The sequence below is a fragment of the Oryctolagus cuniculus genome, chromosome 10 (genome assembly GCF_964237555.1).
Source record: "Oryctolagus cuniculus chromosome 10, mOryCun1.1, whole genome shotgun sequence".
Taxonomy (NCBI): domain Eukaryota; kingdom Metazoa; phylum Chordata; class Mammalia; order Lagomorpha; family Leporidae; genus Oryctolagus; species Oryctolagus cuniculus.
Genome location: NC_091441.1, coordinates 79,067,832 through 79,090,203, shown reverse-complemented (window position 1 = coordinate 79,090,203; position 22,372 = coordinate 79,067,832). Strand labels below are relative to the sequence as shown.

At 41.1% G+C, this 22,372-nt stretch overlaps 1 protein-coding gene and 1 long non-coding RNA gene across 2 annotated transcripts in view; one reads left to right on the top strand and one right to left on the bottom strand.

Annotated features, from left to right (window-relative positions):
* The window catches only part of LOC138844078 (uncharacterized), a 292,978-nt gene that overhangs the window by 188,671 nt on the left and 81,935 nt on the right, over window positions 1-22,372 (top strand). The gene's annotated exons all lie outside the window — the stretch shown is intronic.
* The window catches only part of MDFIC2 (MyoD family inhibitor domain containing 2), a 123,425-nt gene continuing 117,411 nt past the window's right edge, over window positions 16,359-22,372 (bottom strand). The window contains exon 3 of the mRNA XM_051852226.2: window positions 16,359-16,815. Coding sequence (XP_051708186.1) covers window positions 16,556-16,815 — 260 coding nt within the window. The 3' untranslated portion in view covers window positions 16,359-16,555. The remainder of the gene's footprint in view (window positions 16,816-22,372) is intronic.

Sequence of the window (22,372 nt, the reverse complement as noted above, 5' to 3'; positions counted from 1 at the left end):
AGCTGGCCTTTAAACCGCATTTTATGGGGGAGAGTGTTCAGGGTACAATTGGAATGAAGAGAGCTTGCCTTTGACGTTAGACGTAAAAGTAACAGATTGGAGCAGGGTGGAGCTAACACTAAGGAATTGTTGGTCTGTTCGTTTTCTTCGTGAAGACTTTGCTTTTGGAAATTTCACCTCAATCTCTATGATTTCTTGGGCTAATTTATAACAAGACCCCCCAAATGTGACTTTAGCCCATTTAGTTCAATTTTACTCACACATAAATCTAATAATAATAATCTAGCAATGGAGATGGCAGATTCATTCTTAGCGATGTGCATTTCTCTCACTGATTCAGGGCAACTGTAGTTTAGCTCCCACCTACATGTCTGTTCCTCGTGAATGAACATTTAAGAGTTAACTATTCTGCTCTCTCTCTTTGTGGCACTTTTTGTTTCCTTATCATGCTTATGGCTCATAACATTCAAAGGATCTGTGATTAGATTTTTTAGTAAATGTATCTTAATGATGTGAAAGAAATAGGACTCCAACAAGATAGTTAATCAGAATTGAAATTTGAACATTAAAAAGTCCCTCTCACTTTGACAGGTTAGGGAGAAGGAGGCTTTTGGGTCTTCCTTAAGCTTTTAGATTTAAATAATAACTTCTTTATGTTTTACTTTATTTTAGATAGATATATTTATTTATTTATTTATTTATTTATTTATTTGAAAGACAGAGATAGACAGACAGAGACAGAGCTATCTTCCATCTACTGATTTATCCCCAGCTGTCTGCAATGGCTAAGGCATGGCTAAGCCAAAGCCAGGAGCCTAAAACTCCTTCTGGGTTTCCCTCATGGATGGTAGAGATCCAAGCACTTGGGCCATCTCTGCTGCCTTCCCAGTTCATTAACAGGGAGCTGGAACAAAAGTGAAGCAGTGGGGAACTTGAACCTGCGCTCTGATAATGGGATGCCAGCATTGTAGATGGTGGTTTAACATGATGGACCACAGTGCTGGCCCCATAACTGTTCTTTGTTGAGTACTTGCTTTGTGTTCACTGTTCTCAAAAATGCTTGCCATGGAATTCTCATTTTATCATCACTGAGATTGAGGTCTGAGTATGATCTCCATGTTCCAGGGGAAGAAGTTGAGGCTTAGAAAACTTGAGTGACTTGCCAAAAGAGAATACTGTCAATGTGAATTATGGGTTTATTTCTTTGGTTGCTTTTAGTTTTCAGAAACTATGCAGCACAAAATATCCTGCAATTTTCAGAGAAAACGAATGTTGCATCAATTCTGTATTCTTAGTGGTTCCTGTGAAATACTTTGTCCTGGAATGGCGATAAAGATAATCCAATACCCAAAAAGTCAGGGTGTTCCTTAGAGTTAGAGATATCTCTGAGCTTGAAAACATTTCTTTCCAAACAGATGGATTGTTCAAAATGCAACTGCATCTTTGACTTAACTAGTTAATATGGAAGTTCTAGGGTTAAAAAAAATTATCATCTGAGGAAGAACTTCCTCTGAAAACCAGTGTGTCCAGAGGTGCTTGAATTCTGATAAAAAGAGCCAGCTTAAAGTAAGCTGATCACCACAGAAATGACGTAATATGAATGATTATCCCCCAAATTTGTGACTCTTTTCTATTTTTATGAACCAGTTCAACAAATAAATGAGAATATTCTCAGTTCCCCAACTCAGAGCAGCTGAAAGAAAAGAATAATAAGAGCTTATATATATATATATATATATATATATATATATATATATATTTGGAAGGGTGGCGAGACGGAGGAGAGAGCAAGTTGCATGCCATGAAACAAAGACAAAGCTAAGAAGGGAGTGTGTCACTACTTCCCCATGGCAGAATCACAATCTTCTTTTGGATGTCATGTTGAAAAGCTTCCCAATTCTTCGTTCTGTGAGCTAAAGCAGATGGGTCCTCCACGTTGGTACAGATTCCTATTTGCAGCAGTGTGGTTGCAAAGATGGGGTTTGGGTCATTTGATTTTCTCTGAAAAACTGTCTTGTTCAACTGCATAAAAGAATTCTAATACCCAATCAAGTGCATCATCTATGAGGCTTTAGAAATGTAAAATTAATGCTGAAACCAGAGCTTCAGATGTGTTTGCTCTGATTCATAGGGATTTTTTGGTTAATACATGTTTGGGAAATGTTGAATTAAAGATATATGGACAAGTTCTTAATTTCTCTCTGCAGCACTTCTCAGAGCCTTTAATGTGCTCTGTGAGTCTCCAAGAAGTACCATACTGCTTGATTTTAGATTGGTTCTTCCACAAAGTATCTTTCTTCTTGGAATTACTGTGTTGCCACACTGCCTTAGGGAAATGCTGGAATACCATCACTTAGCTAAAGAAAGGTTTTACTTTTTAACCTATTTAAAGTGATTGTGGCTAAGTCTCCACTTACACAAAAGTTTATTATGAATGAATTTTTAATAGCTAACTCCTCTGTTTCGTCTTCTTTGTTTTCTTGACATGCTCGTAGCACGTAACTCCTGTGGATTAATTACTAATTAGATCTTTATTTTTTTAAGGATTTATTTATTTATTGGAAAGTCAGAGTTACACAGAGAGTGGAGAGGCAGAGAGGCGGGGTGGGGGGGTCTTCCATCCGATGGTTCACTCCCCAATTGGCCACAAAGGCCGGAGCTGCGCCAATCCGAAGCCAGGAGCCAGGAACTCCTTCTGGGTCTCCCACACGGGTGCAGGTGCCCAAGCACTTAGGCCATCTTCTGCTTTCCCAGGACATAGCAGAGAGCTGGACTGGAAATGGAGCAGCCGGTTCTTGAACCGGCTCCCATAAGGGATGCCAGCACTTCAAGGCCAGGGCGTTAACCCGCTGTGCCACAGCGCCAGCCCCAACTAATTAGATCTTTGGACAATAATAAATTAGATATGTAAAGGAAGAGAGAACAATTATGTAAGTCAAAACTACAACCTGGAATCGCAGCTCTTACTGGAATGATTTGGTTGTGAGCACTTCCTGGAGGTTCTACATGCAGTTATGTCACCTTTATGGAGAATCCTCGAGAAGAATTCTGAAATGGAGCTTGAGATAGTACTTGGTATTTGCAAAAATATGATGGCATAGTCTGCCTCTCGAGTTGTCAGATGAGACTAATGGATTGCATATCTTTTTTTTTTTTTTTTTGATAGGCAGAGTTAGACAATGAAAGAGAAAGACAGAGAGAAAGGTCTTCCTTCCGTTGGTTCACTCCCCAAATGGCCACTACGGCCGGCTCTGTGCCGATCTGAAGCCAGGAGCCAGGTGCTTCTCCTGGTCTCCCATGCAGGTGCAGGGCCCAATCACTTGGGCCATCCTCCACTGCCTTCTTGGGCCACAGCAGGGAGCTTGACTGGAAGAGGAGCAACCAGGACAGAATCGGCGCCCCGACCGGGACTAGAACCCAGGGCACCGGCGCCGCCGGCAGAGGATTAGCCTAGTGAGTCACGGCGCCAGCCCTGCATATCATTCTTAAGCGTGGTGGGCCATGTTGGCTGTGCCCTTTTCCAGTAAGATAGGACCACAGTCAAGAGAAGGCTAGCTTGTGCAGGTCCCCTGCCATGGCCCTTTCTGATTAGCTATAAATTACTTGTCCCTTTCATGTCGAGGTAAACATCCATAGACTACAGAGAAACTTGCTTAATTTTATCCTAAAAAGTTTGACCTTGAAGCTAATGAAACTGAAGCTTTAGGGACTCTCCTTTGTTTTGCAACATATTATTGCATTTATGTAAGATTACAAAATTAAGATATTTTTGCACTTTTTTTTTTTTTGACAGAGTGGACAATGAGAGAGAGAGAGAGACAGAGAGAAAGATCTTCCTTTGCCCTTTATTCACCCTCCAGTGGCCGCCGCAACCAACGCACTGTGCTGATCTGAAGCCAGGAGCCAGGTGCTTCTCCTGGTCTCCCATGGGGTGCAGGGCCCAAGCACTTGGGCCATCCTCTACTGCACTCCTGGACTACAGCAGAGAGCTGGCCTGGAAGAGGGGCAACCAGGACAGAATCCGGCGCCCTGACCGGGACTAGAACCCGGTGTGCTGGCACCGCAGGCGGAAGATTGGCCTAGTGAGCCGTGGCACCGGCTGTACTTTGGCTTCTTAAAGAGATTTTTCTCAAGTTTTAAGCATCAATCCCTAAGAAACATGGATCTGTCCCCATCCCCAAAGAGGGCCTTACTTGAATTTTATCACAAAAAGGGGTGACATATTGAAATTCCACACACAGTACACATCTCATCCCTGGCAAATTAATAAGGTTTTCAGAATACCTTCCATATGTTGGACTGTCCACCTGAAATTTTCCTACAAGTGCTCAGCTGTAGCTTTGACTATCCATCCTGGCTTTTCTTATCTATAATCAAGGGATGCAAAACTGTCTAATGATGGAAGTTTCCTGCACATCTCCAGGCAGAGGGTTGAAAGCCTTGCATAGCATATGTGGATATTGTGTAAACTTTACTGGACAACATAGAGCATAAATCAATCCCCTTTGGGTTGTCTCTGGAAACTTCTTGCAAGTAGAAGAATCGAAGTATTGTTCCCAGGTATGGCAGATCTACAAAGTACCCCCAAAGCCAGCTTCTACCTAGAATTCAAGGTCTTTAGGACAATGAGGTAAATGCATAGTTGAGACCCACTACTGCCAGTAGTTTGCAGTTGCCCCAGAGACCCACCCTTCCCAACATTACCTCTTTACCCCACCTGAGACAGAGATTCTTTTCTCCTCCAGCCTATCTCACACAGAGCTTTGCACGAACTGGAAGGCTTGCGAAAATCATAGTCTTCCTTTCTTTTTATGATGATATGTGTATCCATTAAAAATCAAACCCAGCAATTTTGTCCTCATTTTAAATATGGGGACTTTTTTTTTTTTTTTGGAAAGGCTAATGCAATAGTTGAAATGAATTTCATCAATAGCAAGTTGGATATTGGTGAGGACGCGGACCAGAAACCAAACTTCTTGGACTTTCCTTGACTGAAAGAGGCGCCTCTAAGAAGATTGCAGAGTGATAACACAAATATCACTGGTAATCTTGAACAAGCTGTACTCATGGGGTGTCATAATAGTAATTATGTATTTGTCTCTCACCACCCTTTTGTATTTATTTATCAGAGAGAGTCCTTCTGTGGCCCTCAGATATAAACTAAGGTAGCCCCCATGATGTTTCTGTTGTCTCTCCAGCTATAGACAGACAAAATCACAGTGTCAATACATAACATCGTTGGAGTAATGATAACCATAGTTCTCAGTTTGAACTTCTGTTCCAGCTGAGATCACCGTGTGAGTCTGTGGACTCTTCTCTTCTTCCAGCTACTGTTTTTCCTTCTGAACTAGCACTGCAGTTTCTGATCCCACCAAGGCTGAATGTGGATCTGGGGGTGGTAGGGGAGTCAGGGAGGACGATAGGGAGGACAGGAGGCTCTTAATTTGATTGATACCCTTATAACATGGTATCATGTTCTCTGGAGCTAGCGTGTATTGAAGGCACCAATTTCATTTACAGTACCTTTGTGGGTTCCTTAGAATCCTCACCGTGGTGAATGGTCTCCCACCTGCATTCCTTTGACCTGTGAAAATGAACCCTATTCCCTGAGGACTTGGTGTTATACACCCAATTTCTTTTTGCTGAAGTCTCATAGACGCTTTAGGTGGCCCTATGAGATAGAACATAAGGCAGTTCTTGGACCAACTCTCTCCCAGGTGGCTCACCCACATGCAGTCTATTAGAAACATGTAGAATTTCTCATCTGTACTTACTCTGGAGTGTGGTGCTTTTTCTGGGCAAAGGCAACACTCCTTCACTCTGGTGCCAAAGCAGCTGGGTTCTGATGTCTTGTATGGGAGTCAGTGCAGTCCACTTTGCCCCCATAAAACAGCTGAGTGGTTATATTGAAGTCCCTCTTACCACATTAAGGAAGAGTGCAGCCATCCATCTTTCTCTTGGAGAAGCATTACAGAGTAGAGTCTCCAAGGAAAATCTACTTCATAAACTCATCATCTTTGCCTGTCTCACCCTGCCCTATCTTTAAAAATTCTTGAAGTGCTGAACTGGTCAGCCTGTCCATCAGCCATGATCATCTTACAGCTCTCTGTATTGGCTATCAGAGAGTGGTTAAGAGTGGACTTTGGAACTCTTCTGTGCAATCTCCACTCTGTCATTGTGTTACTTTGGTTTCTAGAAGGTCATTTAAACTCTCCAAGATTCACTTTTACTCCTCAATAAAACGGGGATCAAAACACCTTTCTCAGAATTTGTTGAGGCAATTCAAAGAGATAATGCATTAATGGCTGATCATGCAATGCTTGGCACATAGTAAGTGCTTATAATAATCACCTACAGCTGTAATAAGTGGTGTCTTCGTCTCTCGAGAGATACATATGGCTTTGGAAAAAATAAAGAGCTATGGGAAATGAGTAAGTGCTCATTTTCTGGAGAATTAACCAGGAATAATGAAAGGGTTGTATATGGAATGAATCTCAAAAATCATTATGGGATGTTACATTGTAATGATTTGGAATGTAATTATGCACTGTGGCTCAGAGGATTAAGCTACCATTTGGGATGTCCACATCCCATATTTGAGGGCTGGTTGAGTCCCAGCTCCTCAGCTTCCAATCCAACTTCCTGCTAATGTTCTTAGGAAGGCAGCAGATGATGGCCCACATACTTGGCTGTGTGCCAACCACATGGGAGACCAGGCTTCGATCTGTGGCCTAGCCCTATGGATATGAACCATTGGGAAAGTGAGCCAGTGGATGGAAGATTTCTTTCTCCCTCTTTCCTTCTTTGTCTAACTTTGCCTTTTAAATATATAAATAATGTTAAAAGAGAATGTGGGATATTATAGAAATAAAGATTGATACCTTTATATTTTATGAAAACAAATGAACTCAGTGAGGATACTAATAATTATTACAATTGAAATTTAGTGAGTATACTGTATTTACTGGCCCTACACTAAGGGCTCACAATAGGGTAGATGTTATTAACTGTATTTTGTCAATGAGGAATGGGAGGCTCAGAGAAGTTTAAGTTACTAACCCAAAACATTTAGCTAGTAATTGGTGGTGGCAGGATTTGAACCCATATGTGCCTATAGACCTCAACCTTCCTGTCTGTTACATGGTTATCATAAAACCTTTTTATGAATTATAACAGGGCATTCTGAAATGGGAGTCTCCTGATAGCCCACATACTTCCAAGACCAGAACAGTGGCTGCTTGGAGCTGTGAACCTGTAGCACGCTTCCCTAATTCAGATTGCCTGGGTAATATTCTCCCTCTACCTGCAGATAAGTATAGCCCCTCTAAAACAGCTTTAAACTGAAGGATGGCCTCCATTCCCTTACTCCCTTGCTCCTAGGAGCAATCTTAAATTACTAAAAATTGTTGTGATTGCAACTGATAAAACCAGAAGAATTCACAGAGATTTTTCTCTAAAATGGTATTAATTATAAAATTTCTGCATATTCTAGAGTTTCACAGGGCAGCAAGGTCTTGGCTTAGCTGTCTCTTTCATGCTGAGAGCCTCAATGAGGGTAGAGAGATGTAAATTCCAGGTATGACCAATCATAGTGTATATACACTAGGTTCTAAGCTGATGCTAATGTGCTGAAAGTTAAGCAGATGAGTTTTCACTGATTATTCCTTCAGGACCAATCCAGCTATAGAGAAGTCAGCTTCCTTTATTCTCCATGTGGTAGAACTTGCCAGGGGCCTGGAATACAATTTAGAGTATAGTCAGATGGGATTTGCACTTCGTCCAGCCCAGCAAAGTCACTCCTTGGCTATTATTTTTCACTCTATTGTAAATAGCAAGAGGCAGATGAAAAGGTAAAAAATATGTTGGTTGGAAGATACTTATTCTCGCCTACCTAGGGTAATCAAGGAGAGACATCAGCTCCAGATTTGGTAAGTAATAACTCACATTTGACTTTAATACAGCATGATAAACTTTGAGGAATGTATCTTTTAAAACATAAAATGCTTTACCTCTGATTTAAAGTTTGGGGGATTGGTCCTGCACTGCAGGCAGGTTAGATTTAGCATCTCTGGAAATTCCAGAGCAATTTTAAACTACTCTTTTTGATCACTGGCTGCAGCTCCAGCTTTCAAAGAGAATGAGATGTTTTGGGAATGAATTGTGATGGACTTATATGAAAATTTATATGACCAAGAATTGGATTTGTTCCCCTGGAATATTATAGATTATGTTTTATGTTGGAATTACATCAGTGTGCAGAGCAGCAGAAGGCTGGCTTAATGTAGCTAAAAATATACCTTGACTTTCTACTTGGAATAGAACTCACCCCTCCCCAACCAGTTTCTTCCCTAATGAAAATAATGGCTTCATGACTCATATATGTGTTAGACAGTAGGGAATATTTGAGTCTTAAAATAAAAAGAGTTTGAGAGAGGACTAATGGTCCTTTTCTAATTTTTTTCCCATCCATCTCTTCCCTCCTGTTTTCCCTGTCACCATCCTATTTCAAGCTTTCATCACCCCATGGCTTATTGCAACTGCTCCTTTCTCAGCCTCCAGTTCCCTTGCTTTAATTTGTCCCACACATTGCTGCATGGCCCATATACTTCCTTTGCCACTTTAATCACGTAACCCTGGCCACTCCTCAGTGACTTTTCATTTGCTCCTCTGTAAGTTGTAAACTTATTTCACAACCACCATCTTAACCATGGCCTCACTGGGTCTTACCTGAAGTTGGGCAGTTGCCTCCTCATTGGTCATCTAATTATTCTCATTGTTGCTTTGATTTAACTTACTGTTTCACTTCACCAAATATGTGGGTACCACTGGTAGGATGCTGTATGATTTTTGGTGTTGCATGGGTATTCTCAAAATCATTTCCTTTTTCTCTTTAAAGAACTACTTTTTTTAAAAAAAGACTTATTTGTTTCAAAGTCAGAGCTATGGGGGGGTAGAGAGAGATACAGAGAGAGACAGAGAGAGAGAGCAAAAGATATGTATGTTCCATCCGCTGATACACTTCCCAGATGGCCGAAGCCAGGAGCCAGGAGCTTCTTTCAGGTCTCCCACACAGGTGACAGTAGCCAAAGAACTTGAACATCTTCCATTGTTTTTCCCAGGCCATTAGCAGGGAGCTGGATCAGAAGTGGAGCAGCTGGGACACTGCTCATATGGGATGCCAGTGTTGCAGGTGGCGGCTTTACCCGCTATGCCACAACACTAGTCCCTCAAAACAGTTTCTAATACACTACTGTAAAAACGTATCTCATAGGTTGAAATTGCAAATTCATGAATTTTCTTGATTACAGTGAAAGCCATCAAGAAAGTGAGCAAGAAGTTAAACATTGTATGTGGATATGTTGAGACCTTTTTACAACATTTAGAACCCTATTTCCACCTCACCTCCCAGGACACAATTCCACAGACTTACTTTATGATCCATGTGGGTTACTTCCATCCTCTCTTTGGCAATCATATGATTGTAATGATGGCAGGGTGGTGACCCTGGCACCTTCCTGGCTTCTTGCTTTCCTTCCTGATTGCCAGCACCTGCACCCAGAATTGTAAAGCTACACAGCAGTGATATGAAATGTTAACTCAGCTCTCTGAAAAGCCTCAATGACAATGATCAGTAGCATAGCTAGTGAGAGAATTTTGTTCAATATTCTTATTTTATTTAAAAAATTTACGGGAACTTACTATTATTAAATGAGAAATCATAGGCAGAAAGTGCTGAAAGAGGAAACAAAGAGTATGTTGGGGAGTGCTGAACCTAACGAAAGCTCTGTATCCACAAAATAAGTTGTGGCTTTGTAAATTCACTCTAAGTACATTTGAGGAACAATAAACCATAAAAGAGGTTGCTGTGACCTTGGATTCTGCACAGCTTTTGAGATAAAAGGTCTAAGTATCGGAATGCATTTGGTTGACCGTAGTGTTGTTGACTGATTAAAAACCATTCATGCTCCTAGAACCCTCTGGTGGAATGCTAATGAGGGGCTGGTCTGGGTGCTGTGTGCACAATGGGCTTTCTGGAAGCAGAGATCAAAGTTGCTTTGCTAAAATGGAATGCTAAAAGGTAAGTCTTTGTAACCATAGAAGAATCAGGCAAAGCTACTGACATAAGGATTAAATTGCGATACATTGACTTTGCATTTATTACTTATTGGATACATGTCTTAAAAGCATTTTGAAGATGTTCCAAATTCTAATCATTCCACAGGATAACAACTTTAAAACATTTACTATAAGTGAGTGTTTTTCTTTGAATATAGGCATATTTTTCTGATTGCTTTAAAACTGAATACTTGAATTTTATCTTAGTCTGATAATGTTTCATTAATTTTAACTTTCAGGTTTAGTGATTAAAAGCATGAGCTTTGTAATTAACAGACCTGGGCTCAGATTTTGTGATAATTACTTATTTGCTGTGCGACTATAGGCCAGTTACTTAGTTCTTATAGCCTCTGTTTCGACAAGAACAATGGAAGTATTAGCACCTATTTCATAGACTTGTTTAGGGAATGTGGTGATGTATATAAAACCATTAATATTTTCCATGCATTGTTTTATCTCATCTGTAAAACATAAATAAATGATCATAAGAATAATGCAGGGAAGGGAACACCTCAAGCCCTTTCATCTACTCCTAATTGTATTCTAAAAGTTCATGGTGGGTTTTAGTTGATGATATTACAATTCATGACTGTCCACCCTCTCACTAACCCCTTTTCACGATGGGATACCAACAGACAGCACTATATGGAAAGGAAAATAGCTAGCTAGGGGAAAAATACTTCCAAGGCATGATCCCAAAAGTGTGATTTAGGGGCCAGCGCCATAGCTTACTCAGTTAATCCTCCTCCGCCTGCGGCGCAGGCATCCCATATGGGCGCCGGGTTCTAGTCCTGGTTGCTCCTCTTACAGTCCAGCTCTCTGCTGTGGCCCAGGAGTGCAGTGAAGGATGGCCCAAGTGCTTGGGCCCCTGCACCTGCATGGGAGACCAGGAGGAAGCACCTGCCTCCTGGCTTCGAATCGGTGCAACGCTGGCCGTGGCGGCCATTTGGGGAATCAACCAACGGAAGGAAGACCTTTCTCTCTGTCTCTCTCTCTCTCTGCAACTCTCAAATTTAAAAAAAAAAAAGTGTTATTTAGGCCGGCGCCGCGGCTCAATAGGCTAATCCTCCGCCTAGCGGCGCCGGCACACCGGGTTCTAGTCCCGGTCGGGGCTCCGGATTCTGTCCCGGTTGCCCCTCTTCCAGGCCAGCTCTCTGCTGTGGCCAGGGAGTGCAGTGGAGGATGGCCCAGGTGCTTGGGCCCTGCACCCCATGGGAGACCAGGAGAAGCACCTGGCTCCTGGCTCCTGCCATCGGATCAGCGCGGTGCGCCGGCCGCAGCACGCCGGCCACGGCGGCCATTGGAGGGTGAACCAACGGCAAAGGAAGACCTTTCTCTCTGTCTCTCTCTCTCTCACTGTCCACTCTGCCTGTCAAAAAAAAAAAAAAAGATTTATAAAAAATAAAAAAAAAAAGTATTATTTAAACCACAAGGCTTACATGAGGACTTATGCTTCCTACTCCTTGAGTAAAGGTAGCCCTTGGCTAAGGGTCCACCTCAGTTGCTGAGGGAGATTGAAGCATAGAGCAAGAGACATGACCAGCTTGGTCCAAGGAGATGGCCACGTGTGAACCTGAGGCAGGAAGGAAATGCTTTGCAAAGCTGATCTTTAACCTAGACTCCCCCAACAAGTCTTGAAGTACAATGAATTGTAAAATGTGGCCTAGTGTTGGTGCTAACCTCTGACCAAAGAACTGAAGCACTCTTCCTCCTTTGGAGGCTGTGAGAGAGCTGAAAGGTCATTATTTCCCTGGATCTCTTCTCAAAATTTAGAGTCTTTTGAAGTAAGGTTTCCGTATTTAACTCATGGAAATACAGGACATCCAGTTGTATCTGAATCTTAGATAAGGAATCATTATGGTAGTAAAAGTAAATCTTGTATAGTACAGTTGTGATATGCCTGTGGTAAAATATTATCTGTTGTCTTTCTAAAATTCAAAGTTAACTGGGCATCCTGTATTTTATCTGACAAGTCTGTTTTCAACAGCTTTTTTTTTTCTTTTTTGACAGGCAGAGTGGACAGTGAGAAAGAGAGACAGAGAGAAAGGTCTTCCTTTGCCGTTGGTTCACCCTCCAATGGCCGCCACGCCCAGCGTGCTGCAGCCGGTGCATCGCTCTGATCCGAAGCCAGGAGCCAGGTGCTTCTCCTGGTCTCCCATGGGGTGCAGGGCCCAAGCACTTGGGCCATCCTCCACTGCACTCCCGGGCCACAGCAGAGAGCTGGCCTGGAAGAGGGGCAACCGGGACAGAATCCGGAGCCCCGACCGGGACTAGAACCTGGTGTGCCGGCGCCGCAGGGTGGAGGATTAGCCTAGTGAGCCGCGGCGCTGGCCTTCAACAGCTTTTAAAAGTAAATTTGGACGCCGGCACCGCGGCTCACTAGGCTAATCTTCCACCCCTGCACCCACATGAGAGACCAGGAGAAGCACCTGGCTCCTGCCATCGGATCAGCGTGGCGCGCCAGCCGCAGCGGCCATTGGAGGGTGAATAAAGGGCAAAGGAAGACCTTTCTCTCTGTCTCTCTCACTGTCCACTCTGCCTGTCAAAAAATAAAAAAAATAAATAAAAATATAAAAAGTAAATTTGGTGATGATTTACTGAGGCTACCTAGAAAGGTGTCAGTGCAAAGGTTTGCAACCTTGACACTGTTGACCTTGGATATTTCTTTCTTGGGGGAGTATATTTAGCAGTATTCTTGGCCTCTGCCCACCAGATGCAGATAGTAGTCACCTCCCCTCCACCTGACAACCAATCATGTTTCCAGACATTGCCAAATGGGAAAGAGAATATAGGCAGTTGCCCCTAGTTGAGAACTACAGATTCACATGTTTAAAAAAAAAAAAAAAAAAAAAAGGTCCTGTATAAAAGCAGGACTGTATGGTATATGAAGGTGGTAGGCCAGAAGGTGGCACTTTTATCCAAATAATGATGCAGCTCCTACACCTACACCTACCTCTACTCCTCATCCTCTTCGCATATTCTGGGCTCCTTTCTTGTCATGTGAGATGCTGACTAGACCTATGCTTGAGGAACCCAGTAATATAAATTTGGTCTCATGTTGGTTATGATCACCAGGGTACCATTCACCCCTCTATTTAACTTTACCTTTTTATACAGCTTAAACAAAGCTGTGTGCCTCAGTGTCTTTAGTCAGATCTCTTCTTCAGAGGATACCCAGCAATTAAACAAAATATTTACATTTTACATCAGTTTGTACAGTGTAGGAGAAGTTAGTATTTGATGAGTGAAACTCCTGTAGTTAAACTGTTTTACAAGTATACAGATTGTTCTTTTCTTGTATATTGTAAACAGAGAAGCTCATAGGCATTGGGTGATACATGCTGTGCTTGAAATGGTCTCCACCTATGCATTGATCCTTGAAAGAAATGCTGATGTGCCCTCCCAGGGTGTTTCCTATTTGTAAAGTTTTTCTGCCTGAATATGTTTTCTTACTGTCTTGGAAAAAACTGAAGTAACTTTCGCTCTATTAACTTTGATTATCCAGCATTGATAATTAATTTTGTAGGCCTATCAGCTTATGTAGTGGGAAAATTTCATTAGCAAGTGAAATTTAACCTTGTTTCTTCATTGCTTTCCATATTTTGTTGGCTTTTAGAGAAGCAATGGTTTTACAAAAATCCATTGAGCAAAGCAACGACAATGTAACTCTATGGTCATATTGCTGTGGGGGAAAAATCTCTGTTCTCTGTTCTCTATAAAAGCTGTATTATTCTCAAATCTCTTTTATCCTAGTGTGCTTCCTTAAGTCAGAATACTCTGTCCCTTAACAGCCTCACGTTAAAGAACGTTATCTTTATTTGTAATCACAGTGTTTCACCATTGCAGAAGATAGCTGAACCTTATCAGATTCTGATATTTGGGTTTAATCAATAACCACATCCCTTCTTGATCTCTTCTTCAGTTGTATTTTCCCAGATGTGTATGTTTTATTGTGTAAGAATTCAATTGAGACAGCCATTCATGTTTGCAAAGAAGGACAATATTTTATTATTGCTTATAAAGAAAAGAAATTTCATACTTTGTGTAACCAGTCCTTTCTGTTATAGCACAGTGAATTCTGAAAGTGAGGAACAAGTTAACAACCCGTAGAAAACAAGACCACAGAAAGTTGTAGAATTCTGACCACATTATAAAATAAGACTTGGCAATGTTAATGTGTCTAATTCACAAGAATTCAATTCACATTTGAAATGAGTGATTGTTACATAATTTGAGGGTCGGTAGGCTAGAAAGAATAAGGGGATAATGGTCAAAATATTTAACATGAATATGGCACAGCCTGACCAGTGACACCAGGTTCCTTGTTCCTGGAATAGCATTGTGGAGACCCTGCTTGCAGACCTTTATGTTCCTCCTTTAGACACTAGACCGAATAGGAGGGTGGATGCTTGGAGAGGTTCAGGGTGGTTAGGGAGTGGAGGAAGCACTGAGGAGGTTCAAGGTTGAAACTATTGATGAGCTACTGTTTTAACAGTTGTTAACAGTTTTTTCACTGTTATCAGCTGGACTGAGAAATGAGGAACCATGGGAGAGTGCAGTGTGCTCAGAAAATTAGACCCTGAGTTGGAGTTCCTGACACTGCCATTAACTCACTCTGTGGTCTTGGCTGAGTCATTTCTTAGGGCTGCCTTTTTCTCTTAAGAAATATGAGAATGTTGGCTAAGAAGAACCCTAGATTCTCTTCCTGTTCTAAGAATCCACTGTTTGTTTATTTTTTAATGATCTACAAGTTCTATGCCTAGAGAGTAGAGCTATCTCTGAGCTTCTGAGAAGCAGAGAGAATGAAGTGTTTTATAGTAGGCAGGGGGCAGTCTCATGCTCTGTGGTTTGTGAGTAGCATAGCAGTGAAGCAACAGTGGAGCTGGCATTAACCATGAATGCACTGTGCTATCAAGAACAAGTCAAGAACAGTTAAATACCTTTTAGGGGAAGCTCAAAAATATTGTTTTGAAGATTAACAGTTTTCAGTGTTTGGGAATTTATTGCAGATTAGAAACACGTGCTAGTTTACCACAGATTTAAAACAATATTGCTTTTGCCTAAAATTACCTGTCAGGAAAAAATAGATATTTTGGACTTTTTTTCTGGTAGTTTTCCAAATCATAACATTTCTGTCAACTTTCCATTTCAGTTTTCTGTTCTTTGCTTGGTTATTGATACATTAAGCTATTTAACTATTCAGTAAATACATTAAGCTATCTCCATGGGAATATATATGCACAAATTAATGAGCAGTGTATTTGCCTAACAACTGTAGAAACATGCCTGCCACAAGTAAAGAAGGTTCAACGTAACTTCAAACTAAATGTGACTTGCCCACAAAGTGTTTGTATTGTTTGAGTTGAAAATCACTTTCCAGTCTATATCAAAACTACAAAAAATAATTTGTATAAAGAAGTGCTCATCATAATTATGAATTACTTCAGTTATCCATAAAAAAACAATAAAGTTTCTGAAGCGCAGGCTGTATTAGGAAACTCAGTGCTGAATAAGTACTGGCATGTGTTTTTCTTTTGGGTGCCTATACAAATGATAGTTTGGTACAGTGAACTGAATCTATTTTTAATATCCTGTTGCTTATTGTATTTGACCTACAGAAAAGAGGGAAGTGAAGAATTGATTATCAGAGATCATTTTCTTGAAACTTGCAGATAATTCTCCTTTATGCTTATTAGAATAAAGAAGAGCCTTTCTGTAACAAATTGAGAATATGCATAACCTATTATGATATATAGTAATAGGTATATAGTAATGTGGTCTAGAATCAGTACTCTCTTGAAGTATATACTACATTCAAAATTCACTGGAGATGTTTCAGAGACATCTGTTGTAATTACAGGAACATGGTTTCTAATTCATTTAATTCCCTTTCCTACCTAAACTGTACATATAAGTGAATTTTAAGAGACTGTATAAATAAATTTTTAATTACAAAATGATGTTATACAATACATTATTAATAATAACCAACAATGCATAATGTTTATGCATGAGTCCATTAGAAAGATGAGCTAATATATGTCAGTTCTGAAAGAATGCACTAATTTGTCCTGAATTTGTGAATGAGGTTGAATCCATGGTGCAAGCTGATGAGTGGAGTAACATCGAGCTGTTTAGCATGCTATTTTATAGTCTAGCAACATCTTGTACCTATGATATTTAAGAGGTATTTAAGATTTGTTCATCACATGTGATCAAGAATCTTATTTTTCAGTGAGCCATGCGGTTGTGAAATTTGGAATACGACCACTGAGTTGACAATACTAGCTTTCCCAGACAGGTGCAGAAAAAAATGGCCTAAAGCATCCAAGAAATGTGTATGGTCCTTGCATTTCAGCACATGGAAATCACAGTCTTGCTGTAATGGAGTTCCCCACTGTGGCCCAAAGGACTGTGGGAATGTGGGTACCTTGCTGCACTAGCGGTAGCAGATTTCTGAAATCTCCATGGCCAGCTCCAGACAGTCGCTGGTCTCGTGGCAAGATTCAAAAAGGCTGCAGTCCATGTCACAGTTGCAGTTACAATCATTCCGAGAGTGGTTTTCATCCGAAGTGGGGTGGTACCTGTGAGAGGGGCAGCACAAGTTGGTACACACCGTTTCGCACGTATCAGGGAGCATCAGGAGACAGTCCCAAAACTGGCAAAACAGACAGGTGAGGATCAGGGAGGCACACTCCTCTGTTTAAATAAGAAGAAAGAAAATTAATAGTGGCACATAGAGGGGCATCTATGAAGGAGAGGCATGTGTGGAGGTACACCTGATAACTTTGCAGCCAACTCTTAATTGATTAGCCACATTAGGGGTAATGTACACCACTAGTCTCTCAAGCTCTCCCACCCCCATGCCAGTACTCACTCTACTTAAGTAATTGCTTTATTAACTTCCTGAGCATTTCCTATTGATTCTACATAATCTGGTTATTTAAAGTGCTGTCACTTTTCTAAACTCCTTTATTTACTCTGCCTGCAGAGGTGCTGGGAAGCCACATAATTATCAGCTTATCTGGAAATCTTGCAACTGTCTGAAAAGCAGCAGGGCCTCCCCAAATGCAGGGGGCTTCAGGAGCAATTAGTTAGGGACAAGGAGAAACTGTACAAATGTCCTGTTTCTCGTCACCAGGCTTTGTTATTTGTTCGACATGGATTCCCATAAATCCACCACACCCATATTCAAATGCAAGCGAAAAGCACATTTCAAAACTTAATATAAATGCTTTTTAAAATAATCACAGCTTTTTGGGTTGTGTTTTATTTTTAATCTCTGTCTCCGTTTTCCTCCAGTTATGCAAAGCCTTGATTTTATATTCAAGTTGTTTAAGTGAAATACGTCATCATATGCCTAAAAGGTTTTAAATCTTATCAGTCCTCTTTAAGAAAATTGGTTTAAAAATTTACTATGCAGACTTGTAAAAATCTGGAAAGTATCTCTAAGGCATTGAAGGTAATTGGTAATTCTAGCCAAACAGCTGTGATGAGTTATAGATTATTGTATTTTTTTGTTTCCATAAAGGGAATTAGTTAGAAGATGTAGCAGTTCTCTTGTTAAAATTATAACTTTTCTTTTCAAGTTAAAAAAAAGTCCAAGAAATGTGTGATTGTTTTGTGAAAGGGTTAAGTATTTGTATGATATGTCATCTAATGGATTAAAGTCAGCAATCTGAAGATTGTAGAAGATTGAAAGTAACATTCCAGTGTGAATTGTTAAAAAATTTTCTCTCCAGATGGGACTATCAACCGATTAAAGTTTGACTTTCATAAGGACCTGATTTCTTCCAGTAAGAATGTGGCGAACGTTTTGGTTTTCAGAGTTCAGTTAGTGGAGACTGTATAAACACACGGAGGAGATTTTGCCGTCTGTCATATGCGATAGTCCAGCTGCTCTTTGAGCCCCATTCATGTACTTCTTATGGTATTTTCCAGGAAATTTCTTTTCTTTTGTTGTCCATATATTTGTTAGTATTTAAAAGAAGGGCAAACATGGAGAAAGAACCAATATTTTAAAGAAACCTGCTTCAATCTCTTATGAAAACACTATGTAAAGCTCTGTAATGAGCCCTGAGTAAGGTCAATAGAAATCTTCCTCCCCTGTTCCTCCCTCCCATATTTCTTCCCATTAAGATGGTGGTAAAGAACCATATCATTTCTTTTATGACTACTTTAATTGCCAGATATTGTTGCAGGTGCTGTGGCCATTACTCAGAATTTATAGTGCAGGCAGCATACTCCATAATACCTCTATGGTGTACAAATTCATCTCTTTGCCAGACTTGGTATATTTTTATTCACTTACAGCCAGCTTCTAGCATATGGCAAACTCACTCATATCTTCTAAGTCACCACAAGCCACCCACAAAAATTCAGGAGTAAGTTAGTAATAGTACATAGATTTTATTTCACCTCTGCTTTTCCAAAGAGAGTGTGTTGGTGATCAAAGATGCAGGGGATAGAATCACATTGAGCTTTACCAATACCAAGACTGCTACCATGGCTTACCCTGCCAACAGGTTCACGTGGAAAATATTCTAAGCAAAAACTTCAGGACCCCTTGTGCTGGTGCTCAAGAGACTTACTCAGGCTTATGACCAGATGAGAATGATCCCATGGGGTCTTGTCCTTTACACATGCAAGGCTGAACCTTGGTTTGGCGGTAAGAAGGGAAGGCTGCAAGGGGGCTGTAAGGATTGACACTAGTTTTTCTATCATGGCATGAGCAACCTGTTTGTAAAATGGCCTTATAATTGCCTGAGGGCAAATAACTATTTGATTGAATTGCTCCTGCTGGTGCCACCACAGTTTGGCACTGGAGGCCGCCACTTTTGATGTATACTATACGTTTTATTTACCAAAAAGAGTCTTGGCCTAATCCTTTGGCCAAATTGGCATTGGTTTCCTTCTACCTCCCAATTTTGCACTTGAGAATAGAGCCCATTTTTTTCTGTTACTAAGTCAGCCCTTTTTATTTGGTTATAAAAGACAGAGCTTCTTGCCCAAGAAAAACACGGTAACCTTAATGAATTGAAAACAGATTTTTCCGAACTTTCAAGTATGTTCCACACTTTTCCTAAAAGGCATGTTAAATAATTCTACATGAGCAGGCAAAACTGTTTTGCATATGGCCAATTTTTGTTTGCATAAGAGTAACATAAGCAGTTCAGGGGAAAACTTGCAACTGTTTGAAAAGAGTGTTGGACTTCCTTTCTCCTGAATGAGTTTATTTTCCTTCGTCTGCAATACTTCCTGGGACTTTAATGTTTAATAAATGTGATATTCAAACCCACATCCCATGATGAGCACCCTTTCTTCCAACACATCCAAAAGAGGATGCCCTTATCCACTTGTCTACGTCATGTCTCGTCTGCAATGTCTTTAAAATGTCTCGCTTACCAAGGCCATATTGCATTTTAGATCTTTCTCTTTCTCCAGCCTATACGACTGTCCCTCTTTCCGTTTTCTCTTATGTCCCTCTTTCAGTTTTCTCTCCTGAACACCCACATAAATTTGGCAGAAACTGGGAAACCCTTTTCTTCATCAACCATACCCTCTCCTTCCAATTCATCACCGAGTTCTGCTGAGTCTTCCTCATTGTGTTGCAGCCCATAAGCCTCTAACCACATTCAGGGCTACCATCTTGGATCTGGCCACCATCAGTCCCAAACAGGTCAACTGCAGTAGCTTCCTGGCTAGGACGCTGTGCTTCCTCAGGAGCCTACTTCAAATTCATCAGTTCCTGTGATATTTTAAGTCCTAAAGTAGAACAACTGGCTTGTGATGGCCCAGATCTTTGCCATAGCCAGCAAGCCCCTGTATGAATAGTTTTCTGCCTTTTTCTTTGACTTCTGTACCTCTTTTATTCCTTACTCACTGTATTCCAGCTACACTGGCTACATCTCAGTATGTATGGTACATCTGGCTCACGATATTTGTACTTGCTGTGCCTCCTGCTTGTGTTGCACACCCTTACCTCCTAGCTTTCTTTACCCAACTCTTATTCAGACCTTTAGTTGAAGACAGCTTCCCTCTAAATCATATCCTTGCTGAAGTCCTCACAGAGCTCTGTGTTATTTTTCCTTCACAGCACTGACCACAGTATTGCACTGAACTATGTGGTTAATTAGTTTCTCCTCTTACTAGACTATAGATTATAGGATGGGGCCTGCGCTGTGGTGTAGCAGGTAAAGCCTCTGCCTGCAGCGCTGGCATCCCATATGGGTGCCAGTTGGAGTCCCAGCTGCTCCACTTCCAATCCAGCTCCCTGCTAATGTGCTTGGGAAGGCAGTGAAATGTTGGAGACAGAGAAGAAGCTCCTGGCTTCAGACTGGCTCAGTTTCAGCCATTGTGCCATTTGGGGAGTGAACCAGTGGATGGAACGTATCTCTCTGCAACACTGCCTTTCAATAAAATAAATAAATCTTATTTTTAAAAATAAGTTATAGGAACAGGACAGCCATTTCTCTATTTAAATGAATAAATCTGTGAATAACTTCAGGAGGTAAGCTAAGTATTTTGGAACCAATTTTTTAGATGAAAGGACTAATATTCAGAGGTTATCATTGTTCTAGGTCCTCCCAACTGCATGGTAGTAGAGCTGGATTCACGTGTAATTTTTTCTGATCCAAAATGCATGCTGTCTATCTCACTGTTATGTGGGTCCTGTTTCACTTAAAGCCATTCAGCAGTCTTCCATATTTCTGTGCATTTCACGAAATAAAACTGGAAATAAAATGGAGTCTGTATTACTTGTACCCCCTTAATAGATGAGGAAACTGGCTCAGGAGAGTTTAAAAGGCAAGCAGCTCCCACCATCTTCTCTCTCCCCACCCCCTGAAGTTGTGTGGCTACAGTTTTGGCCTAGACTGTGTTCTCAAAGCTCTGCACTGTGGCCAGCCCTCCATAACACTCTCCAGCTTTCTGTAGTTTGGAGCATGGTGCAGGACACTGCCTGCATGTGAATGGCTTGCTTTCTTATCCAGTCCCTACTCCTCTCCTTCTCTGCTGTGTTTTATCAAGGCTGACAAAGTACATTCTCCATGTTCCCTTAGTGGCTTCTGATAGGATTTGGCCAATAGGAGGCAGCAACAGGAAATAGGAGGATGGAAGGAAGAGACAACTCAGGGTGTTTCTCCTTTGCTCTCTCTGATTTGGTTGATATCTAAGGCAGTCATATTTTCTGGGTTTTACCATTCTCTGAAAACGCCTTCTGTCTGTGGCCCTTGCTAATTCCAATTACTAGTTATCTATCTAATAATGGTTAGTAACTAGTGGTCTACAAGCTCATGTCAGTACTAGCAGTCCTCTGGTGGTCTGGAGGGATAAAGTGATGAGATGCTGGAGCCTTCCTATTGTTGCTAATTTGTAGGTTGCCTCACTCTTCAATGGATTTGTTTATTCAGCTCTTCTAATACTTTGGATAGCAAATCTCCTCTCTTGAACCACCTGGCATCCTGGCACAGGCTCTAATCACTGCTGTCAGAGAGCCCAACTGGCTTTCCCGCTTCTTAAACCTGGAATCAAGAAGGTTTAAAATAGGTTGGAGACCTGCAGGACACACAGCCAAAAGTGGTATTTGGCTGAGCAAGAAGCCATTTCCTTTCTACACCTCTGGGGTAGGTGACACTGAAACTGTAATATGTGAGCGATACCTTAATGGCACTGAAGAACTAATGCAGCTTCCAGAGGTGGAGTGCACAACCAGGGATGGCTAATTAAGAGGGAGAATCTGACTCATTAGAAAGGATTGTGTGTAATTATAATGGAAACGGTAACAATGCAAGGAGGTTCCACAAACATACCTGATGTCAACCTCATAGTCATTGTTCTGTGCTCCCTGAATTTCCCCACTCAGTTTTCAGCATTGCTACCCTGATGCCCACAATAAGCAGGAGGGAGGGACAAAAGTCAGCTTTGATAGTCAACTGTAGTTCCTGAAACATTTCTCAACTCCAGATAGATACACCTTGCTACTTTAGGGATCACTATCCAAAATAGCAAGAATATGGTTCTTCTAGAAGTGACCAGGGATTAAAAAAAATACCTGTTCATTCTCCCCTAAAACAAAGTAAGATTAAAAAAAAAAAAGAGAGAGAGAGAGGCAAATTGAACCAGGAACACGTTTATGTGCTGTCACAGAGAATGGGGCATCATAATGAAATTCATGATACAATGGCTTCCACTGATTACTCAAAGTTTTTGGCCCAAAAGTATAGAAATTGGTTCCCACTCTCCCCAAATTAAGATT